Source organism: Oryctolagus cuniculus, chromosome 4, assembly GCF_051225735.1.
Source record: "Oryctolagus cuniculus isolate XC-2025 breed Fujian yellow rabbit chromosome 4, ASM5122573v1, whole genome shotgun sequence".
NCBI classification, from domain to species: domain Eukaryota; kingdom Metazoa; phylum Chordata; class Mammalia; order Lagomorpha; family Leporidae; genus Oryctolagus; species Oryctolagus cuniculus.
In genome coordinates this window covers 85,757,883-85,779,831 of record NC_142870.1, presented here as the reverse complement: position 1 = coordinate 85,779,831, position 21,949 = coordinate 85,757,883, and the positions used below count along the sequence as shown (strand labels likewise).

The 21,949-nt window shown below is 43.8% G+C and overlaps 1 protein-coding gene across 9 annotated transcripts in view; it reads right to left on the bottom strand.

The window, feature by feature from the left end:
* The window catches only part of ATP13A4 (ATPase 13A4), a 147,322-nt gene that overhangs the window by 96,977 nt on the left and 28,396 nt on the right, over positions 1-21,949 (bottom strand). For 8 of the 9 annotated variants that reach the window (XR_016232473.1, XM_089330837.1, XM_070072349.2 and 5 more), the window contains exon 2: positions 9,769-9,942. The exons of the other annotated variant lie outside the window; for it this stretch is intronic. Coding sequence is in view for 7 of the 8 variants with exons in the window: in XM_089330837.1 (XP_089186963.1) it covers positions 9,769-9,942 (174 nt within the window). In the remaining variant the exon portion in view is untranslated. The remainder of the gene's footprint in view (positions 1-9,768; positions 9,943-21,949) is intronic. 9 annotated transcript variants of the gene reach the window in all.

Genomic DNA, 21,949 nt, shown 5'->3' with positions numbered 1-21,949 from the left:
TAAGTCTGGTCTGATCAGTAGGGACAGAATGAGGACCTGGGTCAGGTCTTCCTACTGTAAGACTTGGCTCTTTCATCTTTGTTTCAACAAGTAGCACATGGTATGGGTGTATGTATATAGCTTGTGTTTGAAAATCATAAACATCTGAGCTGTGTAGAAAAAAAAAACAGCCAGTTTATCACAATCTCTGCTGCCTTGGCAATACAGATTCTGATTCCCTAAATCAAGCTGTCACCCCCTGGCCCTGTGTGACAGCTAACAGATCTTCTGACTATAATAGCTAAAGAGGGGAAAGCAAGGTAGACCAGTGGAATGCACAACTTCTTCAAGGTCAAGATTGGGGCAGGTGTTTGGTGCTTAAAATGCTTGCTAGGATAGCTGGATTTGAGTTCCAACTGTATTCCATCTTCCTGATGATGCAAATCATGGGAGTCAGCAGGTGATTGACTGGGTCTCTGCCACCCAGGTAGGAGACCTGGATTGAGTTCCTGGCTCCCAGCTTCAGGCTGGTGCAGCCCACATGATGTGAACATTTGGAGAATAAACCAGTAGATGAGAGTGCTCTCTCACTCTCTCTCAATCTCTCTCTCTCTGTCAATCTCTCTCTGTCAATCTCTCTCTCTCTCTCTCTCATCCCTCCCTCTTACATGGTTAAAACAGTAAATAATTGTTTTGTAAAAAGGCAAATCTTAATTTAATGCTTCAGCTGTGTGCTTAGTCTGAGTGACCATTAAAAGGAAGCTTCATCTCTACACCTACAAACTTATATGAAGGCAATTTTAAAAGTTCATGGGGAATGGCTGGCACCGCAGCTCACTAGGCTAATCCTCCGCCTGCGGCACTGGTACCCCGGGTTCTAGTCCCGGTTGGGGCACTGGTTCTGTCCTGTTTGCTCCTCTTCCAATCCAACTCTCTGCTGCAGCTCAGGAAGGCAGTGGAGGATGGCCCAAGTGCTTGAGCCCTGCACATGCATAGAAGACCAGGAGGAAGCACGTGGCTCCTGGCTTCGGATCAGCACAGCGCCGGCGGTGGTGGCCACTTGGGGGTGAACCAACGGAAGGAAGACCTTTCTCTCTGTCTCTCTCTCTCTCACTGTCTAACTCTGCCTGTCAAAAAAAAATTCATGGGAAAAAAAAAAACAGAATTAAAAGTTGTTTGTTTTATGAAAAAATTTCAAAATTCATGCATAGTTTTTCCATAACATGTAGTTTCCATGAGCTTTTTGAAGATCCCTTACCACTTATAGCATCACTAAATCAAAGGTGCTTTATTTTCTGTCTATTGCATTTAAGTTTTTTCCTCTCATTGTAAGCCCCAAGTTCAAGTATTCATAATTCTATATAATGCAAAAATAGAATTCTATAAGCAAAATAAACGATAGAGTCATTTTTCTTAGAGTATTGTAGTGACACTGACTTGTCTCTTGTTTTGAACCCTGTTGAAGATTCTAAGGGGAAAAAAGCAAATACATGGAAGGAAAGTATGTCAATAGGTAGTGACCTATTTAAGTGTTATCACCAGCTGCTCTCAGTTTTCAGTTTGCCATTGGCCATTAAAGAAAGAACAGGGGCTGTTCTTGGAAGCCTCTGAGCCCAGCTTTCTTTATTCAGGGAGTGGGTAGTATAATAACACCACATTTCATGGATGCGCAAAGGATTTGATAAAACGATGCACCTGGTCCCAGGTCTGCCCTCTAACAAGGGTGCAACAAATGCTAGTTGGCATATGATGCCTTGCCTTACTTTTTACAGATGTGGTTACTGAGATCTCTCTGGAACTTATTTTTCCTTCAAGAAAAGTTTAGGCTCTTTTACCATCTATTTTTTTTCCACTTTAGTCTGTTTCCTGCATCATTCAAGCACTTCATGATTTGTAAAATACTTACATGCACCAGTGGACCTCCCATTTCAAATAGTTGGTTTAAATACAAATAAGTCAAACAGTTTGCCTGGCAAATCTGGACTGTTCACATCTCAAGTCTCACGGGACAGGTTTTACCTTCTCTGTATCAAGAGAAATCACCAGGTCAGCCCTTGAATTCTAAAACAGTAGGTTTTAAAATAATCCAATAATGGGTTTCAAAAGTTGAATATACACAGAGGACATATGTTTGACCCAGACAGAAAAAGAGAGGGAGAGACCTTAGCATTTTTTTATTTCCTGTGGACTTGCACTTTCTGAACCTGGAAATGTCAGGCTAACGTTTGTATTTCGCTGGCGTGAATTATCTCATGCCAACTTTCTCTACAAGATCTCATCCCTGGGAATTTAAAAGCAGTGTAATGGTCACTTCAAGTTCAGACCAAAGCTGTGACTCCTGTGTGGGAGTTCACTACACAAAAAAAATGAGCTTGCATTAAAAAAAAAAGAACTTATTACACAGTTCCAAAGAGACATCAGAAAATGAGTGCTTTTCGCTTGGAGATGGATACATTGCAACACTAAAAGCCTGAACTCCAGCTAAGGTGAAGGATTTAGAGGACTGCCACCAAAGCAATAATAACATATTTCTCAGGCTCTTCTAAAACACTGTAACTTTGACAAAACACTATTCTTTTTATATGTTAGCATCTTCTCTCTCTCTTTCTCTCTCCCTCCCTCTCGGCCAGACCCATTGATGTTCTCGACATCTTGACCTCATATTCCCAATATTGCTTAGTTAGAAAAAGTTAACATTGGCTAGAATGTAGAACTTAGTTAGAAGAGATAAAGAGAAAATTCTAAGCACTGGAAAAAATCTTACACTCAATAGTCTCAATACTCCTGTGACATATTGACCAAAAATGCAGGGCAGGGCAAAGCAGTGAAGTCATACAGCAAAGATTTGTTGTTTGAAAAAAGGAAATTTAAAGCAACTCAGCGTACATTTTGAAGAAATTGGGCCTTTTTTTGGAATTGTTTTCTGAGTGAGGAGGGAGCAGCAGATTAGCTGGTTCCTTGTCTGAAACACTTGGAGATGCCATGCATAGTAAGAAGTTAACCAATGCTCATGCAATGCCTGCATGGCAGCCGAGTTTCCATCCCAGTGTCTAACACACCTTTCACCTCATTTAGTCCTCTCCAGGCAGCAGATCCTACTGTTAGGCTCACTTAACAAAAGTGGCAATGGGGGCAAAGTGGGGTTCAGTAACTGGTCTGTTATAGACTGAATTATGTAACCCAAAATTCATTTGCCAAAGCACTGCCCTCCAATATATTTGGAGATGGAGCCTTCAGAGGGTGAGGAAGATTGAGGTCACCGGGTGGTGCTGTAATCTGATAGGAATCATGTCCACAGAAGCTGAAGAAGAGAGGTTAGAAGCGCAAGCCCACAATGGACAGGCCGTGCAAGGCTGTACTGAGAAGGCCGTCAATGCACACCAAGGAGAGGCCTCATCAGAACCGACCCCGTCCACACCTTAACCTTGGATGTCCGAAGTCTAGAACTGAGCATTTCTGTTGTTTGTGCCGGTCTGTGATAGTCTGTTGTGGAAGTCCTAACAGATAAGCATGTTGTGCGGAGTAGGCAGCCAGGCTCCAGACTCATCTTTAGCCATTTCACAGGGCTGGCACTGTAGAGCCAGTTGCTTGTCAGGGAACACAGATTATAGTTCATACTCAAGTCCACCTTTCAGTGTAAGCTTTGCTTCTACTGCTTACAGGTATGGGGTCTTCAGCATTTTGCTTAACTTCGCTTCCATCTGTAATATGGGTGAAAGGGGAATAATCTCTACCGGTAAGAACCAAGTGAGATGACATGCATGGAACTATTTAAGCCACACTATAAATGTCAGTATGCTACAAAGGACAATGTCTTCAAAATGATTTGTCTTAAGACACAGCCATTTCTCAGAGATCAGCTCACAGAATATCCAGGATGTCTGGCTGAATATCAAATTAAAAAACAGGTTGAATGGGAGGTGAAAGGACCAAAGTCGGAAGAGGGGACACATACCTAAAAGAAGCAACACTGGCTTCTCCTACTTTCTCTACTGTGGCTTTCACTTTAGTGTCTATAAAAAAAAGTGCTGCTAAAAACCATGAGACCAGTGTTACCAAAGAAATTCATCTTATTTCATTGAATTAAATAAATACTGAGTACCTACTGTGAGCACATGCTAAGTGATATAGCGGATGAAAAGTAAACCATGGTCCCATCTTCCAAAAGCTTATAACTTAACAGAAGAAAAAACTGCAAAAAGGAATTCAGCATAATGAAAAATTCAGGACTCAGAGAATCAGAAGGACTTGGGTTCAAGTTCTTTGTAAAATTCCCTTTACCTGGACCACTCTCCATGTGCCCATGCCCACCAGCCACTATCACCATTTAACACATATCCTTTGGAGCTAGAAAAACTTTTCTTTCTTGACTCATCGAAATCTCTTTTATCCATCTACCATATCATGAATCTTTCCTGATCAGTACTTCAAGAGTTGGACTTGGGAGTGGGCATTTGGAATAGTAGATCAGATGCGGGTTGGGAAACTCACATCCCATATCAAGGTGCCTGGTTCAAATCCCAGTTCCTTTGTTTCTGATCCGTTTCCTACTAATGTGCACCCTAGGAGGCAACCAGGTACTTAGATTCCTGCTACCAACATGGGAGAGGCAGACTGAGTTCCAGGCTCCTGGCTTTGGCCTGGCCTACACCAGGCTATTGCAGATATTTTGGAAGTGAGATCAAAAATTTCAGTGTGTTCCTCTATCTTTCAAATAAAATTGAAATAAATAAATTTTAAAAATAATGGGATTTTTGCACTTGCGTAGCATGTGGTGGACTCCATGTACCCTATTTTATTAATCATTACACTCTCCCTTGACACACACAGCTGCCCATGAGCTAGCACTGTGGCTGGCTTATAGCCTGTGTTCATCAAATTTATGAAGGGAAGTGGGATGGCAAAGAGAAATCTTGTTTCCAAAATTTCCAAATTTGCAAAGTCAATTATTCACTCTGTTTCCTCATCTGCAAAATGGAGATGATAGCTCCCATTTTCCAGGATTTCTATGAGCATTAAATGAAATAATCGCTGACATGCTATAGTATAAACTGCTAAATGTATAGCATTTTAATAGAAGGCAGACAGCAAAACTGCAGCAGTCAGAAACAAAAGTGGAGCTGAAAGAACACAGAGCACATGACTAACTCCCTCCAGAATTGGGACAGAAAATCAACCAACAAAGATGCAATAGAGTAGGTGAAACAGGGCTGAGGAATGAGGAGGCTTTAGTAAGTAGAGATACAGTGCCTGCCTTGCACATCTACTCTAGAGAGAATGTGTGTGTGTGTGCGCGCGTGTGTGCACATGGGCTCCTCCCTAGAATGTCACCTTGTAAGGACAGGGATTACCTCCTGTTTTGCTCATGTCTCTATCCCCAGTGCCTGGTAAATACTGAATGAATGAATATAAATATGAACAAATGAAGGGGAGCAGGAATTTCAGAAGACACATGATGCTGTTATGGATAAGAACATGGACAACACAAGGTGTCTGCTTCTGTAGACGCTGGTGCTGGTGTGGGGAGAGACCCGCTGCAGAGGAGGAGGGGGTGGAGGAAGCAGATCGCCTCAACACAAAGGCCAAGGGCTGCCGCGAACCCTGGTGGGCTGGCAGACTTCAGGACGCCATTTGCATGGCTGATTGGCAGAGTTATTCAGTTTTTTTAACTAAAGGCCAGAGCCTTGACATCTTTAATTGAAATCAAAGGGGAAATGCCCCCTCCCCACCTCTGTAAATACATCAAAATTAAGTGCCTTGGGTCAGGCCTCAAAACTAATCAACACTCTGCTCTGAACATCCTGGATCTTTGACAGTATATAACATACAACGATAGTGCAGGAAAAATGTGTTTGTAATTATAATAAAGACGGAAACTATGGAAATCATCAGGAGCACTGAATTCAGACGGCCAATGAATGTAAATCATGTTATTTGCATAGAAATATGGCATCGTTGCAGATATTGGTTAGAATTCAAAAGTAGATGAATAATGAATAAAATGCCACTTTAAAAATTACAAAATGAGACTGTAATTACTCTTACCTTTTGGAAAGATATAAAAATCTCTAGAGGTTCTCAATAAAAGAGAACTGAAAAGAAATTGTGTACTGAAAGGGTTTTGGTGAGTACATCGTGGACTCTTTTTCTTTTATTTTACTCTATCTTTTAATAAGAAGGGATATGGAATCAGCAGCTGTGATCGTGATCTGTGATCCTACTAGCATGAGATTGATGATAAACACCAAGAACGGGTAGACAGCATTTCAGATAGGAGTCATCCAGCCCTTCTTAATGGGAAGTCATTACACTATAGCTATTTTAACATAATTCAAATAAAATCTTTTTAAGGTGTTATTTTAATGCAAAAAAAACTATCAACAAACTTTTAAACTATTGGTACCTAAAGCTTATTTTTCCCTTAGTCTTAGTATGAATGTTTGAAATAATTGAATTCCTGTCTAATTGCATAAAAACTAATTTGGAGCCTCATTTGTTTGGAAAGTCTCTGGCATAGCAAATCCATTTAATATGACACATCAGAGTAGGTAATTAAAAATTAAAGTTGAAATCAAGAAGAAAAAGGCAAGATTGAAGCTGTTTTAGATTGCTCTGATTAGTGAGGTATAGGCCGTGAAAGGTGGGGAGAACTTAATAGACTTTCAAAGAGGCAAAGAAAGAAGCCCAATGAGGGATGCAGCTTGGAGGCATAGTACTTTTTGAGTCATTCCCATATACGTCCAGCTGCAAAGCTGAGCACATGCAACCAGGAGAATCATTTGTCTTGGTGTGGATGAAGACTGGTATTCCTGGTCACAGGACACCTCCCCCCATGCTGGGGTCCTGGAAGGGCAGGCCAGGCCTGCTGGGTGAGGAGGGAAGGGCACAGCATCCAGAAGAGCAGGGCCATGAGACATGGAATTGTCTGTGTATAGCAAGCTCTTCTGTACAGAAAGTCCTTGGAGTCGCTTGGGCCATAACACACACACACATACTTTCCATGTGACCTGTGATAACACATGTCACAGCTTGCTAATGGCTTTTACACAAGTTATCTTGCTTCATCCTCACACCAGTCCACAAAAGAACAAGTGCTTTACCAGTTGCATTTTACAAGTGAAGAAATCGAGATCCTGAAAACTTAGGGAACCAATACAAAATACTAGCACTACAAGTCAAAACAATGGACTCCAAATTACCAAGTGCACCATCCCCCTCTATGCTACACTTCTTAAATTTGTTACTCTTAGTTGATTTTTCTTTTTCCCTCTCTCTTCATTTTCCTTTTACTATTTCCCTCTCCAGTTCTCCCATCTCCCTCCTTTCTGTTCCCACTTCCTTGCCTATTTCCTCTTATTCCTGACTGTGTCCCACTCTGCAAGCCCCGAGAGCATGGTTCAGTCACCAGCCATTCTCAGGTGGGAGGAAGCTTTGAAGGCTCTCTGGAAGGCAGAACCCTTCTTGTTTCTCAGGTTCTGTTTCTGCTGAAGCAAAAGCACAGACTCAGAAGAACCATTTGGAAAAGATCTAAGTACCTGCTGCATAGACTTCAATTCCTTTCATGCCAAAACATAGGAATCTCATGGGTCTCTAAGTTCATGTGGAGGAGTTGATCTATGAGGTTCCCGAAGATGGCAGCCTTCTGAAAATACATTTTCCCCTCTCCGAATTCCAAAAGACATACTTCTCTTCCCTTGCCCCAGCAAGACACTCAGGCTGCGACACAGAGGCCACTTACATCACTTTGCTAAATCTAGATTAGTCCTTCCTGACACCATAGACCTACACACAGTGACTGAGCCATAAATCTAGTGTGCAGGTGTCTGATCATCTCCCTAGGACCCAGTGCACATGTGGACTCATCAGTGGGAGAGACGGCCACTGACACCAGATTTTTTCCCAGGGGTAGCCTCTTACCAGAACCATTAGCATCACCTAAGAACCTACTTAACATGCATATTGTTGCACTCCAATCCAAATCCAGTAGATTAGAAGGGGGCCCAGAATTCCCTTTGTAGACTCTCTAGATTATTTTTATGCCAGCTGAGGTTTGGGAACCACTCACCTAAGTACAATTCAATGGGTAGAGCCTAGGACCAAGAGCCAAAATGCATAGGACCTAGTCTTGGTTAGGCCCTTACCCATATATGAGCTCAGGAAGATGGTATCACCTCCCCAGATCCACATTCCTCACCCCTCCAATGAAGACATTTCACCTGTGAGTGCCAGGCACTCCTATCTCACGCATATGCTGGGAGCCCTCATGAAGCGTGATCTGAGGTATCAAGAGAGTGCCACTCCCGCCTAACATCATCAGAATGACTTGCTCTTACTCCACTCTCATCTCTCGCTTTCTTAAAATCTCAAGGTTTATTTTCCAAGATGTTCCAGTTAAATTATAGTTGAGGAGGCCCCTCAACTCTCCCCTGTATCATGGTTCACAGGTCAGCTAAGCTGGGATGTGAAATAGATAGGACCGGAGGCACCAGGATCAAGAAACGATGGCCAGAGCTGGTCCCAGTGGAGTAAATCATCACAAAGGAAAACCTCATCCAATTTCTGTTTCACTGATGCTGAGCCCCAGCTCTGTTAGATTTCAGATTGAAATGCAGTTTGCTTTATTTGTGTGTAGACAGTAATAAGGTTTGTTGCTAGCCTCCCCTCTTATTGCATCAAATAGAATATTTATCTCCAGGGATTATTACATATAAAAGAAGCTGAACTCCCAATAGATGTTGATTTATCAAGAATATTGTTGGGCAAGCTTTTTGTGCAATGGTTAAGACACCACTTAGGACACCCACATCCCACGTTGCAGTGCCTGGATTCAAGTCCCAGCTCTGCTTCCAATTCCAGATTCCTGCTAACGTGCACCTTGGGAGACAGCAGTTGATGACTTAAGTAGTAGCGTCCCTGCCACATACAAATAAGTAAAATGAATAAAAATAAAAGTAAGTACTTTCTTGTCATTCCTTGACAAGAGCACTTAGTAACTGTCAGTCAAAAGGTGTCTCCATGACACTGTCCATTCATTCTCTTGAACAGGAATGCCCATTTCAATCCATCCACTGCATGATGCTAATGGGATCGCCACCACACACAGGAACTAGGCAAGCAGCAGTTAGCAAGGTAGAAGATTACTTTCCTGGCAGAACTAACAGCTATGAAGGAACAATGCACACGAAGTGTCATGAGCGTCAGGAAGAAGCAGTATTGGAACAAATACACACTCACAATGCCAAGGCCTTGAATTCCTAGACAGCAATCATGATCTTAGGGAAAGATGGATGCATTGTTACCCTGGAATAGCTGCAGAATGCAACACAATCACATCAATAACTGTGTCTCTTTCAGGTCAGAAGGGCAAAACACCATTCCCCTCAGAGAAATACTCCCCATCTCCACCTCTCCTCCCCCACCTAGGGTCACTTCAGTTTGGGTTGGGGGAGATAAATGTAGATGTGTCAGAATCTGGGGGGAAGAGTGAGTATGAATGTTGTGTAGCCTATAGAATAATTTCATACTGTTTATTATTTTTAGCTACAATTTGGTTGTTCTCTGATATTCACAAAACTTACGATTTTAAAAGGAATACCCTTTCAAATAAGATTTCTCAATCAAATCCCACTGTACCCCTAGTATGGAATTCTTGATAGGTGCAAAGCCGTGTAGGAAGCTAAGATTGAAGCCTCTGCTTACCACCTGCCTTGTGCACATCTCCTCCATCCACCCCACAACACAGTGTCCCAGAGAAAAGGCCACTGGCTACAAAACCAGGTATGCACTTACTGTTGTCCTCAGCAACACGACGTCTGCTTCTTGCAAGGAACATGGGACACAGTTTGCCCACACGTGCCAAGCCGGTCTCCAGTAAAACACCAAGGGGAGAATTCCAAATGATAAGACGGATCCAGCAAGACAGAGGGCTTGTCGGCAGCCTTGAGTCCGGTAGCCAAATACTTCCTGGGACAGAATCAAAATGACTCCAGATGTTGGTTAAGCATAATAAACAATTAATGAGCAAAACTTACTTTAGTGATGGAACTGGGTCCAGGAAATGAAGAAGTTGATGAGAGTGACAAGAGGACAGGGTGACTGACGGACAGACTGGAGAAGGATTCTTGGGCAAGAAGTGTAAGGGATGATCCCTTGCAGGTTGTGATCTAACTGGGAAACACAGTTTATGTAATTTGTGTATCCACCTACCCTAGGGGCAAGCCCTGTGCTAATGTTCAGATGCATCACCTGACTTGGTCTCCTAATCATCCCTATTCCTATATTATTCCTGAAATGAGATAATATTACCCTAGCTCCATAAATGATGGGACTGAGCTAAGACAAGGCTAAGCTTGTCCAAGGCCACACACTCCAAGTTCTGTCAGCCACTAAGTCCAGCATTTGATTCACAGCTACAGCAGACATGATCACAAGACAGCAGACAGAAGGCTAGATGATGATCATGACATTATCCCCTTTGTTAGAAGCAGCAGTCTCATTAGCAGGAGGGGCTAGAACCAGTCCTTGACTTTGGAATCAGGGTTTGGTGAAAGAATTTGACCACAAAGACATTAGCAGCCAACTTGCCTTTGGGAGTTTGGTGTGGAGCTATGGGTTCCCACGCTCCTCCCCTGTTTAGATACAAAAAAAAAAATTGCATCAAGAGGGAAAACCCATGGAGACTGGTTTACTTCAACTCATGCTACTAAGTACCTGCTACATTCCATCAGGGGTTGTTGTTAGACTCTGGACCTCAGAAACCTGAATATAGCACTACCACAGGACCCAGCCATTCCACTCCTTGGAATATACCCAAATGGAATTAAAGGGGAGAAAAAAAGAGCCATTTGCACCTCAATATTTTTTGCAGCTCAATTCACAATAGCTAGGACATGGAATCAACCTAAATGTCCATCAACGGATGATTGGATAAAGAAACTATGGGATATGTACTCTATGGAACACTATACAGCAGTAAAAAACAACGAAATCCAGGCATTCACAACAAAATGGAGGAAGCTGGAAAACATCATGCTGAGTGAAATAAACCAGTCCAAAAGGGACAAATATCATATGTTCTCTCTGATCGATGGCAACTAAATGAGCATCTAAAATGATACCCATTGAAGTGAAATGGACACTATGAGAGACAATGACATGATCACCCCTTATCTAGACTGTTGAGGAACAACTTACTATTTTATTCCTTTTAGTATTTTTGCTGTTGTTGTTGTTGTTGCTCTGTTTGTTCTACATAAGACCACTGGTTGAACTCTGTAATCAATGCACAATCATTCTTAGGTGTTTAAAATTAACAAAAAAGTGATCTCTGTTAAACATAGGAGTGGGAATAAGAGAGGGAGGAGATATATAGGTCAGCACATGCTCACTCGGACTTACCTCCAATGGTGGAACTAGAAATGTGCCAGGGGATTTCAGCTCAATCTTACCAAGGAAGCAGGTACCAATGCCAGTGCACTTGGTAAAGTGATAAGTATAAATACACAACTGATCAAAAAGATAGGGTAAGTGTCAAAGAGATTTCACAAATAAGACCAGTGTAAGCAAACAATGAAGGATAGAATTAAAAGGGAGAGTATGATCCTGTGGGGGAAGCAGGACACACAGCAGACTCATAGAATGGCAAATGCTCAAAACAGCACTCCTGCCTCAGAATCAACCCTTGGGACATTCAGATCTGGCTAAAAGGTCCATGAGAGTCTCACAGGCATGGGAAGCCATGACACGGTGGCAAAAAGCAATCTAAATGAAAGATCCTGGTGAACAAGACCCCAGCAGAAGGAATAGCCCATCAAGGAGGGAGGCGCCTTTCTCTGAAGGGAGGAAGGAACCTCCACTATGATATGGCCTTGACTAAACAAGTTCAGAGTTGGTGAACTCAAGGGGCTTCCATTGCCTAGACAGCTCATAGCAAGAGTCTCGGGTGATTGCTGACGTCATAAATAAGAGTGCCAATTGTTAAATCAACAACGTGAGTCACTGAGTACAGGCTCCCCATGTAGGATCTCTGTCCTTAATGTGTTTTACTATGAAACTTAAAAACAACACTACTAGTCGAACAATACCCTAAACCTTGTGCGGTTGTGTGAGTGCAGCCTGTTGAAATCCTTGCTTAGTGTATACTAAGTTGATCTTCTGTATATGAAGGTGATTGAAAATGAAAGTCGATGAAGGGCAGGATGGGAGAGGGAGTGGGAGAGGGGAGGGCCGCGGGAGGGAGGGAAGTTGGGGGGGGGGGAGCCACAACAATACAAAAGTTGTACTTTGTAAATTCACATTTATTAAATTAAAAAAGAACTTATTGGGGGGAAGCCATTGTAATTCATAAACTGTACTTTGGAAATTTATATTTATTAAATAAAAGTTAAATAAAAATATTGAAAAAAAGACTCTGGAAGACACTATGGATATGAACAAGATAAGTGTCTCACCTCTAATGAATGTATAATCAAGACAAACTTCCTTCTCCCAAAGAAAACCTGGGACAGAATAGAAACCACCCCCTGAAGTTTATGGCTTCAGTTCCGCAACTATATCCCACAGTGTCGCAGATGCACTTCACACCGGGGATACTGGCTAATGTGGAGAGGTGGTGGAGTACCTCGTTAAAAGCATGGTCTCTACACCAGGACATTTTAAGTTTAGAGATTAGCCACTTTCTGGATATATGAGCTTCAGGAAGTTATTTGATTTCTTCATTCCTCAGTTTGTCATCCATAAAATTGTATAATGATAATACTCACCTTACAGGGCTACTGTAAGATCTCTGTTATCTGAATGGGGTGCTACTGGTAACAGCACTGGAATACCTTGAGTTGACCAGAGGTACCCCAGGAAGGCCAAGCAAACTCCCCCTCTTAGTGTTACTCTAGGAGCTGCTCTGCTCAGTCTGGTGGAGACTGTAATACCACTTAGTGGCCATGACCTGTAAGACATTGCTAAATTTTCTGTAGAAAGTACAAAATAATAAGGACAAGGACTGCTCCATTATTGCTTATTGAAGTGAGTTGAATTGTACTGTCTCAAAGTGGATTTCATTACAGGGGCTATTGACAGACATTGGGTTTAAAATTGCAAAATGTATCATGGAGCTATTATTATCATCAGGTAACAATTATTTCCCACACTAACGGAGTGCCTCTCATGTCCCCAAATACGCTTGAGGGAACTGTCCCTACTACTCTGCCCTCCAACCACATTTACCTCCCACGTAAAAGGGACCAATGAGACACACACACACACACACACACACACAGAGAGAGAGAGAGAGAGAGAATATTAGGAAATTGTCAAAAGAGGATCATAGAAATAATTAAAATCACAGTTGTCCATGTGTTCTGTGGAATAGCATACTGTCCCTTCTTTACCCCTCTTCTACTCACACACTCCTCTCTTCTCCTCCCCTTGCACACAGGTCCTTTACATCCCGAACAGCTTAACCTTTGTCTCCTTCCCTACAGAGCCCTCAGGCTCAAGAAGCCAAACTGTGTTCCCCAAAGCAATGATTTAAACTACAGTCAACAGAACCTTCTCTAATCTACAGACCCTCTCCAGAAAGAAAGACACCAACAAACAAACTTCCCTATGGCTATCTGAGAAGGGGAGGTTTCCCAGACCCTAAGCAAGCCTGTGTTTTAGAAGGCTCATGAGGCTACATCAAGGCTGATCATTCAGAGTTTACCCTCAGTACTTTAACTTCGCCCCTGACAGTAGGTATGCACTTGTTGAATGCAGAAGTGTGCAGACACAGGCATATGGAGTGCAGGTGGGAATGACAACTGGAACAGGGTGGGGCTATCTCCAAAGAAGCTTTGTAGAGTGACGTCATCACCTGGGCCCACCATGTCCTGAGAGTAGCTCAGTCTTCCAGGCCCAGACAGACCTGGCAGAACCTGCTCTCACAGAGAAGAGCAGATCTCAAAGACTGGAACAGAATAAGGAAGTGGTATGAGTGCAACTGTCTCCTGCCCGGATTAAAAGGCGAGTTGTTATAAAACAGGAGTGTTTTCTCTACGGTTACCCTGTCTTCTCTGATCCTGACTGACACACATCTTCTGTAAACACATTAATTCATTCAATCACATTCCAGTCAAATCTTCCTGGGAGCCATTTTTTTCCTCTTTCAATTTTTCATTTCTCTACATGTTTCATTAAATATTTGAAAGTTTTAAAAAGACTGCATTTTGAAAAGTTTACCTCCCTGAAGGTAATCTCTTTGCCCTTATTTGCAGATGTTGGTTGTAAAGAGAACACTTCACTGTAATTTCCATGTATTACAACAAATCATGTTAAATAAATACAGTTTACCTCACTGCTTACCTCAGCCCCAACATCTAGTCAAATTCCTGCCTCAGCAGTTTCTTGTTTGCCACTCTTCAGTACAAAGGAGGCTTTTCTAAGCTGACTTATTTTGACTTCTAGATTAATGTAAGAAATTCTAAACCTGGATGACCTAATCCAGAAATCTTAAACGGGAGGCTCAGAAAGACTGGTCTATTTATGGGCTTCTTGTTAAACTTTTTGCCCAATGGCTTAAAACTTCATAGCAGGTCCCCAGTTATTTTCATATAACAGTGTGATTTCTACTTTTTATTTAAAATAAACCAGAAACTGTGAAAGTAGTGTCCTCATATTCTTACCCTATAATAATTACCTGGAAAGCACAAAAAAAGACATGGACAAAACAACCCACACACCAACCAGTGAGAGAGGATGATGCAGAGTGCCAGCTGCACCAACAGGATTTTATGGCACTCTTCAAACGCAGGAATTCCAGCCACAGAGAACAGCGCAGATGACGCGGTGTAAAGGATTCCAACAGCATTAGAACCTTTTCATAACACTTAAAAAAAAGCCACTGAGATTCAACATAGACCCTCGTACACTCCAAGATAAAAGAGAACTGTACAGGAAGGAAGGCCTGGGACAGGGGCTACCTCCGTGGTGGTGAGGTAGGGAATTGCAGAACACACTGCTACATGTAGGTCATTGGCAAGCTCCCAGGATTTGGTCACGGAGGTATTTGTGGGTGCATCACATTGCTACAAAGACTATTCACCAACTAACTAAATTAACCCAACACAACACGGGCAAATAAAAGCATAGACAATCTAATGATGAGTGCCTGAAATCTTAGGAGCGAAAGGGAGAAGAACCAGCCAGAGTGAGTGGGCACTGCTCCTCTGCAGGAGCAGGTGGTCCCCGCGTGCTTTCTTTTTTTCCTAACACAGAGGCCACATGTCACCTCTCATCTCATATCAGAGCTGCTTATTGGAGGTACCGGGGTGATTTTGTGTATTGGGTGGGCTGTGGCAATATCTGGAGGTATCTTTGCCTACACTCCACTAGGTGAGAGTGGCTTCTGGCCCCTGGTGGGTAGAAGCCGGGAATGTTGCCAATCACCCTACACACACAACAAAAAATTACCTGGCCCAAAATAGCACCACGTTTGGTAAGCCTTACTCTAGGTATTTTAGTTTCCCTCACATTTTTTTCTTTTTCTTTTTTTTAAAGGTGTATTTGTTTATTTGAAAGGCAGAGATAGAGAGAAAGACATCTTCCATCTGTTGTTTCACTGACCAAATGGCTGCAATGGCCAGGGCTGGGCCAGGTCAAAACCAGGAGCCAGGAGCCTCATCTGGGTTTTCCACGTGGGTGCGGGGGCCCAAGTCCTTGGGCCATCTTCCGCTGCTTTCCCAGGCACATTAGCTGGGAGCTAGACGGAAAACGGAGCAGCTGGGACTTGAACCAGCACTCACTGGGAATGCCGGCACTACAGGCGGAGGCTTAGCCTTTTATGCCACAGCGCTGGCACCCCCTCAGCTTGTCTAAGCAGATTGCCAGATCCTGATGCCTAGGATGCTATCCCCAGCACCCAGAGGACTAGAACATGTTGATATTCAAATCTACGGAGAAAAGAGATTCACAATTAATGCCCAGGACCCACTGAGGTCATGATGCACTCATTTTACAAATTAGGAAGCTGAGGTGCTGAGAGAGGAAGCAAGAGGCCCACATAGCCTTCCTTTCCTGCCTCCCCTTCTGACCGAGTCTTGGGTCCCCTCTCTGTATCTCACTCTGCCCCAGCCACCATCTCCATCTCCTTGAACTCACCACAACCCTTCCTGCCTCACGATCTTCCCAGGGCTGGCTTTGTTTTAATGTTTATTTATTTGAAAGGTGGAGTTACAGAGAGAGAGAAAGAGAGACATAGAGAGAGGTCTTTCATCTGCTGGTTCACCCTTTAAATGTTTGCAATGGCCAGGGCTGTGCCAGGCTGAAACCAGTAGCCAGGCGCTTCTTCCAGGTCTCCCACATGGATGCAGGGACACCCAGGGACTTGGGCCATTTTCCAATGCTTTCTCAGGTACATTAGCAAGGAGCTGGATTGGAAGTAGAGCAGCTGGGACTTCAACCAATTCCCATATGGGATGCCGGCATGACAGGCTGTGGCTTTACCCACTATATCCAGCGCTAGCTTCTTATCCTATTTATTTATTTATTTATTTATTTATTTATTTTGACAGGCAGAGTGGACAGTGAGAGATAGAGAGAAAGATCTTCCTTTACCGTTGGTTCACCCTCCAATGGCCGCTGTGGCCGGCGCACTGCGGCCAGTGCACCACGCTAATCCGAAGCCAAGAGCCAGGTGCTTCTCCTGGTCTCCCATGTAGGTGCAGGGCCCAAGGACTTGGGCCATCCTCCACTGCACTCCCAGGCCACATCAGAGAGCTGCACTGGAAGAGGAGCAACCGGGACAGAATCCCGCGCCCCAACCGGGACTAGAACCCGGGGTGCCAGTGCCTCAAGGTGGAGGATTAGCCTAGTGAGCCGCAGCGCCAGCCTTCTTATCCTCTTACATATCCTCTAAATGTTAGCTTCTCAGAGAGGTCTTAGTCAACCACCTGTATAAGTAATATCTTTAATACACAAACAGTAACAACAAGAAAACAAAACCATGCAAACAGACAAGGCAAATTTTAAATATTCTATAGGAAAATATGTAAGCAATAACATTCTAGTAGACTGTGTAATACATTTGTGGCACACACCCTAGTGCTATTACGTCCTTTATAATACTTTTGCAGCATTTTCTCAATTTGCAATTTGCATTTTTAGTAGCTTTTCTGCTGTTTTCCTTTCTACCCCCACCCCCACAACTAGATTTTAAATTATGTCAGCTCAAGGTAAGGCTGGGTTTCACAAACCCCTTGCCTTCAAGAGAGCCAAACCAAGGGCCTGGGCTGTCCAAGGCAAGCTGTCAGGGGCATGTGCTGCCTGGGCATCTACTCTGCTCCAAACCTGTATCCCCAGTCAGCCTTGTGTGAGCCGTGCTAATTTCCCACTCTTATACATCCTTTTATAAGAAAATTAGTTTAATAAATCATCTCCAACAATGACGGCTTCACAGCTGGGATTCCTTTTCCATTAGCAACGTTCTCATCCACTGAATGGTGACACAAGTGGCCTCCAAGGGGGCCCCCAGGAGCCATGCAGCCTCGCCACACCCTCCACCACATGGTGGGAATGTCGCTTAACCCAGTCCCATTCCCAGATTTAGAGCATCACTTCCCATTGGGAATGTCACCTTTCTGCTCATCGACTCCCAGTTTCTCTTGTCATAGCTTCTTCTCCCACGACAGTTGGGAACAGGCCCCATTCTGCAGGAAATGGTTGCAAACATTCCATGCTGCAACCTCCTGGCAGTCTTCAAAGTATCTTCAGTTCCACTCAAATTCTCTACTACAATTAAGACACACGCAAAAAATGTCAGCTAAAGATAAATTTCTCACCAAGAGCTGACAAGAGAGACGAGTAACTAAAAAAAAGGAACTGATTCAAAGCCAAAAATATCAAGCACCCTATGAGCAGCACAAAGGAAAACATGAGCGTCAAAGGGTGAAAACCTTCTGTCCAGACGGTAAGTAGGAACGGTCTTCCTAGAGACCAGTGACCTGACAGCGGCCTGGAGAGAACAGCGGAAATACACGAGTTAGGAAAGGAGTGCAGCGGCAAGGGCGTTCCAAGGGGAGGAGCTTCGCCTTGAGCAAAGGCGCAGAGCCCGGAAAGATGGCGTGTGTTTAAGGACAAGACGGGAGGCCAGGGTAGTGTAGTGTCACCGTTAGCCCAGGCCTGCTTGGGTGGGACTTCGAGACTCCAAGCAGAGTGCACTACTCCAGCTAGCAGGAAGCCAAAGAAATTCTACCAAATGTTTAAAAAACAGCACCTCCATCTCTCCCCATCCACAACCAACAGGTGGACGCTGCATGGGTTTCCCTTCCTTCAGTTACCAATCTAAGGAAGCCTCAAAGGCAGAGGTCATGGGCTTTCCAGCAGGCGACAGTCTGCTCGCGGAAGGAGGCGAAACAGAGGTGTTCAGGGCTGTGATTCCCTTTAACTGATGGGGTTTCCACTTCTCAGGCCCAGATGCCGTCAGCCAGGGCTGTGGAAAGTCTTCCTGCTCTCCCTGGTTAGCTGGCAGGCAAGCGGCAGCAGCAGACAGGTGATAACACCTGCCCTGTGGGAAATTTTCCATCTAAACTTGGAGCGACGCTCATGAAAATACATAGTTCATGTGAACAGTAACTTCTTATGTTTCAGGCGCTCTAAATACATGTTCTTCTGCGTGCTGCTTCAATTTGATATATGCATATATCTCAGCCATGGGAAGGAAAGGTTTCAGGAGGATAACGAAAGTGCCCAGTCATCCAGCTGATAGGTGACAGAATGCGCTCTTTCTTTAATAAAATTCTTTCCACCTAACAAGGCCGCCTCTCATGCAGAAACTGCCTCCTCCTCCTCCACCTCCTCCTCCTCCTCAGCCCTGGTCTTCGCACTGCAGGGGTCAGAAGGGACGGTGCTTAAACACTGCTGATGGCTCACATTTGGGCTAATGCATGTGACGCCCAGACAAGTTCTTAGGTTCCCCTTAAACAGGTTTTTCACAAGCTTCAAACTGCAGAGTGAGACGAAACAGGCAAGAAAGACTCCACCCAAAGCCAGACAATGGTTTCTGCAGGCAACATTCTAATCTCTTGGTCTGGCACTCTTGGGTGAGAGACATTTCCTAGGCTTCCAAGGGATGCTAAAATTAGAACTCCTCTTGCTTATCACACATAAGACATATTTTATTTCATTTCTAGTCCCTGGCACAGAACAACCACAACTTAGGAATTTCCTGACTCATCAGTGAGCCCACTTTGAACCACACCTGAATGTATGCTGATGAGGTGAGTCTTGGTGGAATCCTAGAGAGCTTTAGGATGGGGGATGGGGGATGGGGGCCACAGAAATCAACAATCTGGGCTCTCTCCAGTCTCTGGCGAGTTCACAGTCAATCCTGACTGTCTATTGGAACCTTAGCAAAATCCTCCAGAAAATGGGTTCCAAGAGCTTCAGAGTTGAGGAACAGTCTGTGTGCCAGGAGGGTTTCACACCCCCACTCCACAGAGACAGAATCTCCTGTGCTAGCGTCCCTTCCCAACCTCAACCCCTGTACCCTTCATCTGGTTGTCTGTTTGCATTCTGCATGATAAACTAGCAATAGTAAATAAAGTGTTTTTCCAAAGCTCTGTGAGCCATTCTAGCAAATTGTTGAACATGAAATGGTATGGTTGCAGGAACCCCCAAACCTATGCACCCAATTCAAACAGAAGTGTGAGTTACCTGGAGACACGACACTTGCAATTGCCACCTTTGGGACAGACTCATGGGCCTGTCTTTAAACCTGTGGGGGATGATACTGAATCTGGGTGGTTAATGTCAGAATTGAACTTCATAGTAGCCCACCCATTGAGAGCCCAGAGAATCGGTTGGTGCCGAAGGGAAAAACTCCATGTTAGGTGTCAGAAGTGTGAACAGAAACAGCCCAACATCTGAGAGGCAGAAAACAGTAAGAGCACAGACAGGTCAGTATCTGGGACTGCGCCCTCGCCAGACAGTCTACTCCTTACAATGTAAAGACCCAAGATGCAGCAAAGCAGGGAAGAGGCAACACACATAAAGCAAAACACCTGGACTCCAGACCTGGTTCTGAGACTTACTAATTATTATCTGGAAGTCATGACCTCATCTGAAGAATGAGAACACCAATGCCTGCCTCCCAAAACCATTATGAGAATGAAATAGGATGAAAGTTGTAAAAGTGTTATTCAGTTATAAGTTACTATTATGAGAGAAGTGAGACAGGCTGATTGATATGCCTTCAGTGACACCTGAATATGTCTGGCCCCTTTGTATTGTTCATTTTCCCTCACCACGCAGTCTGAAATAGCTACTCGCCCCTTTCTAAAACATTATCCAATTTTAAATCTATATAAGCCTTTAACTCTGATATTTTTTCTTATTTTCTGGAATCTGTAACTAGCCTGCAAGTTGCATAAATACAGAAGAGTTTCTGTCTATCTTACTGAATCCTGGCCCCCTGGCACATAGTAGAATCATTTCTGGCACATAGGAGGCCCACAAAAATTTTTTTTGAGTGAATAAATGGTGCAGAATACATTTGTAAGGTTTCCAATCTAAAGAAGTAGACTGGAATAGTTCTCCACTGGCAAGCAGGGAGGCCAGCAATACAATCACAGACTCTTAGCCCCGGTGTTACAGACATTCAGAGTCATCAGTTTTCAGAGAAGAAAGCTGAGGTCTCACGGAAATTCTCCAACGAGGACACCTAATCAGAAAGCACAGGAAGGCAACACTCTCCTTCCAGATTCAGGCTCTGCTCTGTGATGACGGAGGATCTACCTGACCATCAACTCCATCCCCCGTGCATTCTGTCTTTATCCCCAAGAAGCATTTCTCACTTATCATAGGACTTTGGAAACTGAAAATCTCCTAATAACCTCCGAGAGAGGGCCAGATCGACTGCGCGTTTCTTCAGCAACATCTATTACAAATGCTGTGCTGGCTCCCACAGCTCCAGCGAAGCGAATTGTACTTCCTGGAGAAGCCTGCTCCATCTCCAGACAGCCTTACTAATAGGTACACTGTGTACCAGACACTGGGCGAGAGCCGGGGGCCAGGGACAGAAAGCTCCCACCCTGTCACCGCACACGAGTGCACACGCACACACTTTCAACCTGAACAGCTCTAGATCTGTGTTCAGTGTTAGCTTTCCATCGAAAGTCTGTGCCTAAGCAAAGGCCTGAACAGACAAAATCATTTTGAAAATCGCTACAATACCAAGCTCTCCTATTGCGATGGCCCTGCTCTCTTTTCCATATAAAGGAAGTTTATAAGACATGAGCAGAAAGCATGCTAAACGCTGATAAGTCCCATCATACTTAGTGTGAGGAGCATTTCCTTACCACTGCTGGTGAGAGAGAAAATTATGACATCACTTTGACACTACTTTACAATGCAGAATTACACTCAGTGTATTCTCTACAGAAACATGTCCACGTATTACCAGAAATACAAGCACGAAAAACAGTTGGAAATAATCTGAAAGTCCATCCACAATTAAACTGACTTTTTAAAGTCAATGATATGGTTTTACAATGATATGTCTACCACAATGAAAATGAACACTCTTGGGGCCAGTGCTGTGGTGCAGCGGGTTAACGCCCTGACCTGAAGCGCCGGAATCCCATATGGGCGCCGGTTCAAGTCCCAGCTACTCCTCTTCCGATCCAGCTCTCTGCTACGACCTAGAAAAGCAGTAGAAGATGGCCCAAGTCTTTGGGCCCCTGCACCCACATGGGAGACCTGGAAGAAACTCCTGTCTCCTGGCTTCGGATCAGCGCAGCTCCGGCCATTGTGGCCAATTGGGGAGTGAACAAGCGGATAGAATACCTCTCTCTCGGTCTCTACCTCTCTCTGTAACTCTGGTTTTGTTTTTTTTTTTTTAATAAAAAATAAAACTTTAAAAAAAGAAAGAAAATGAACATACTCAATGTTATGCAACAACATGGATGTATCTTAAGAATAGAATAAGCAGAAGGGGCCCACG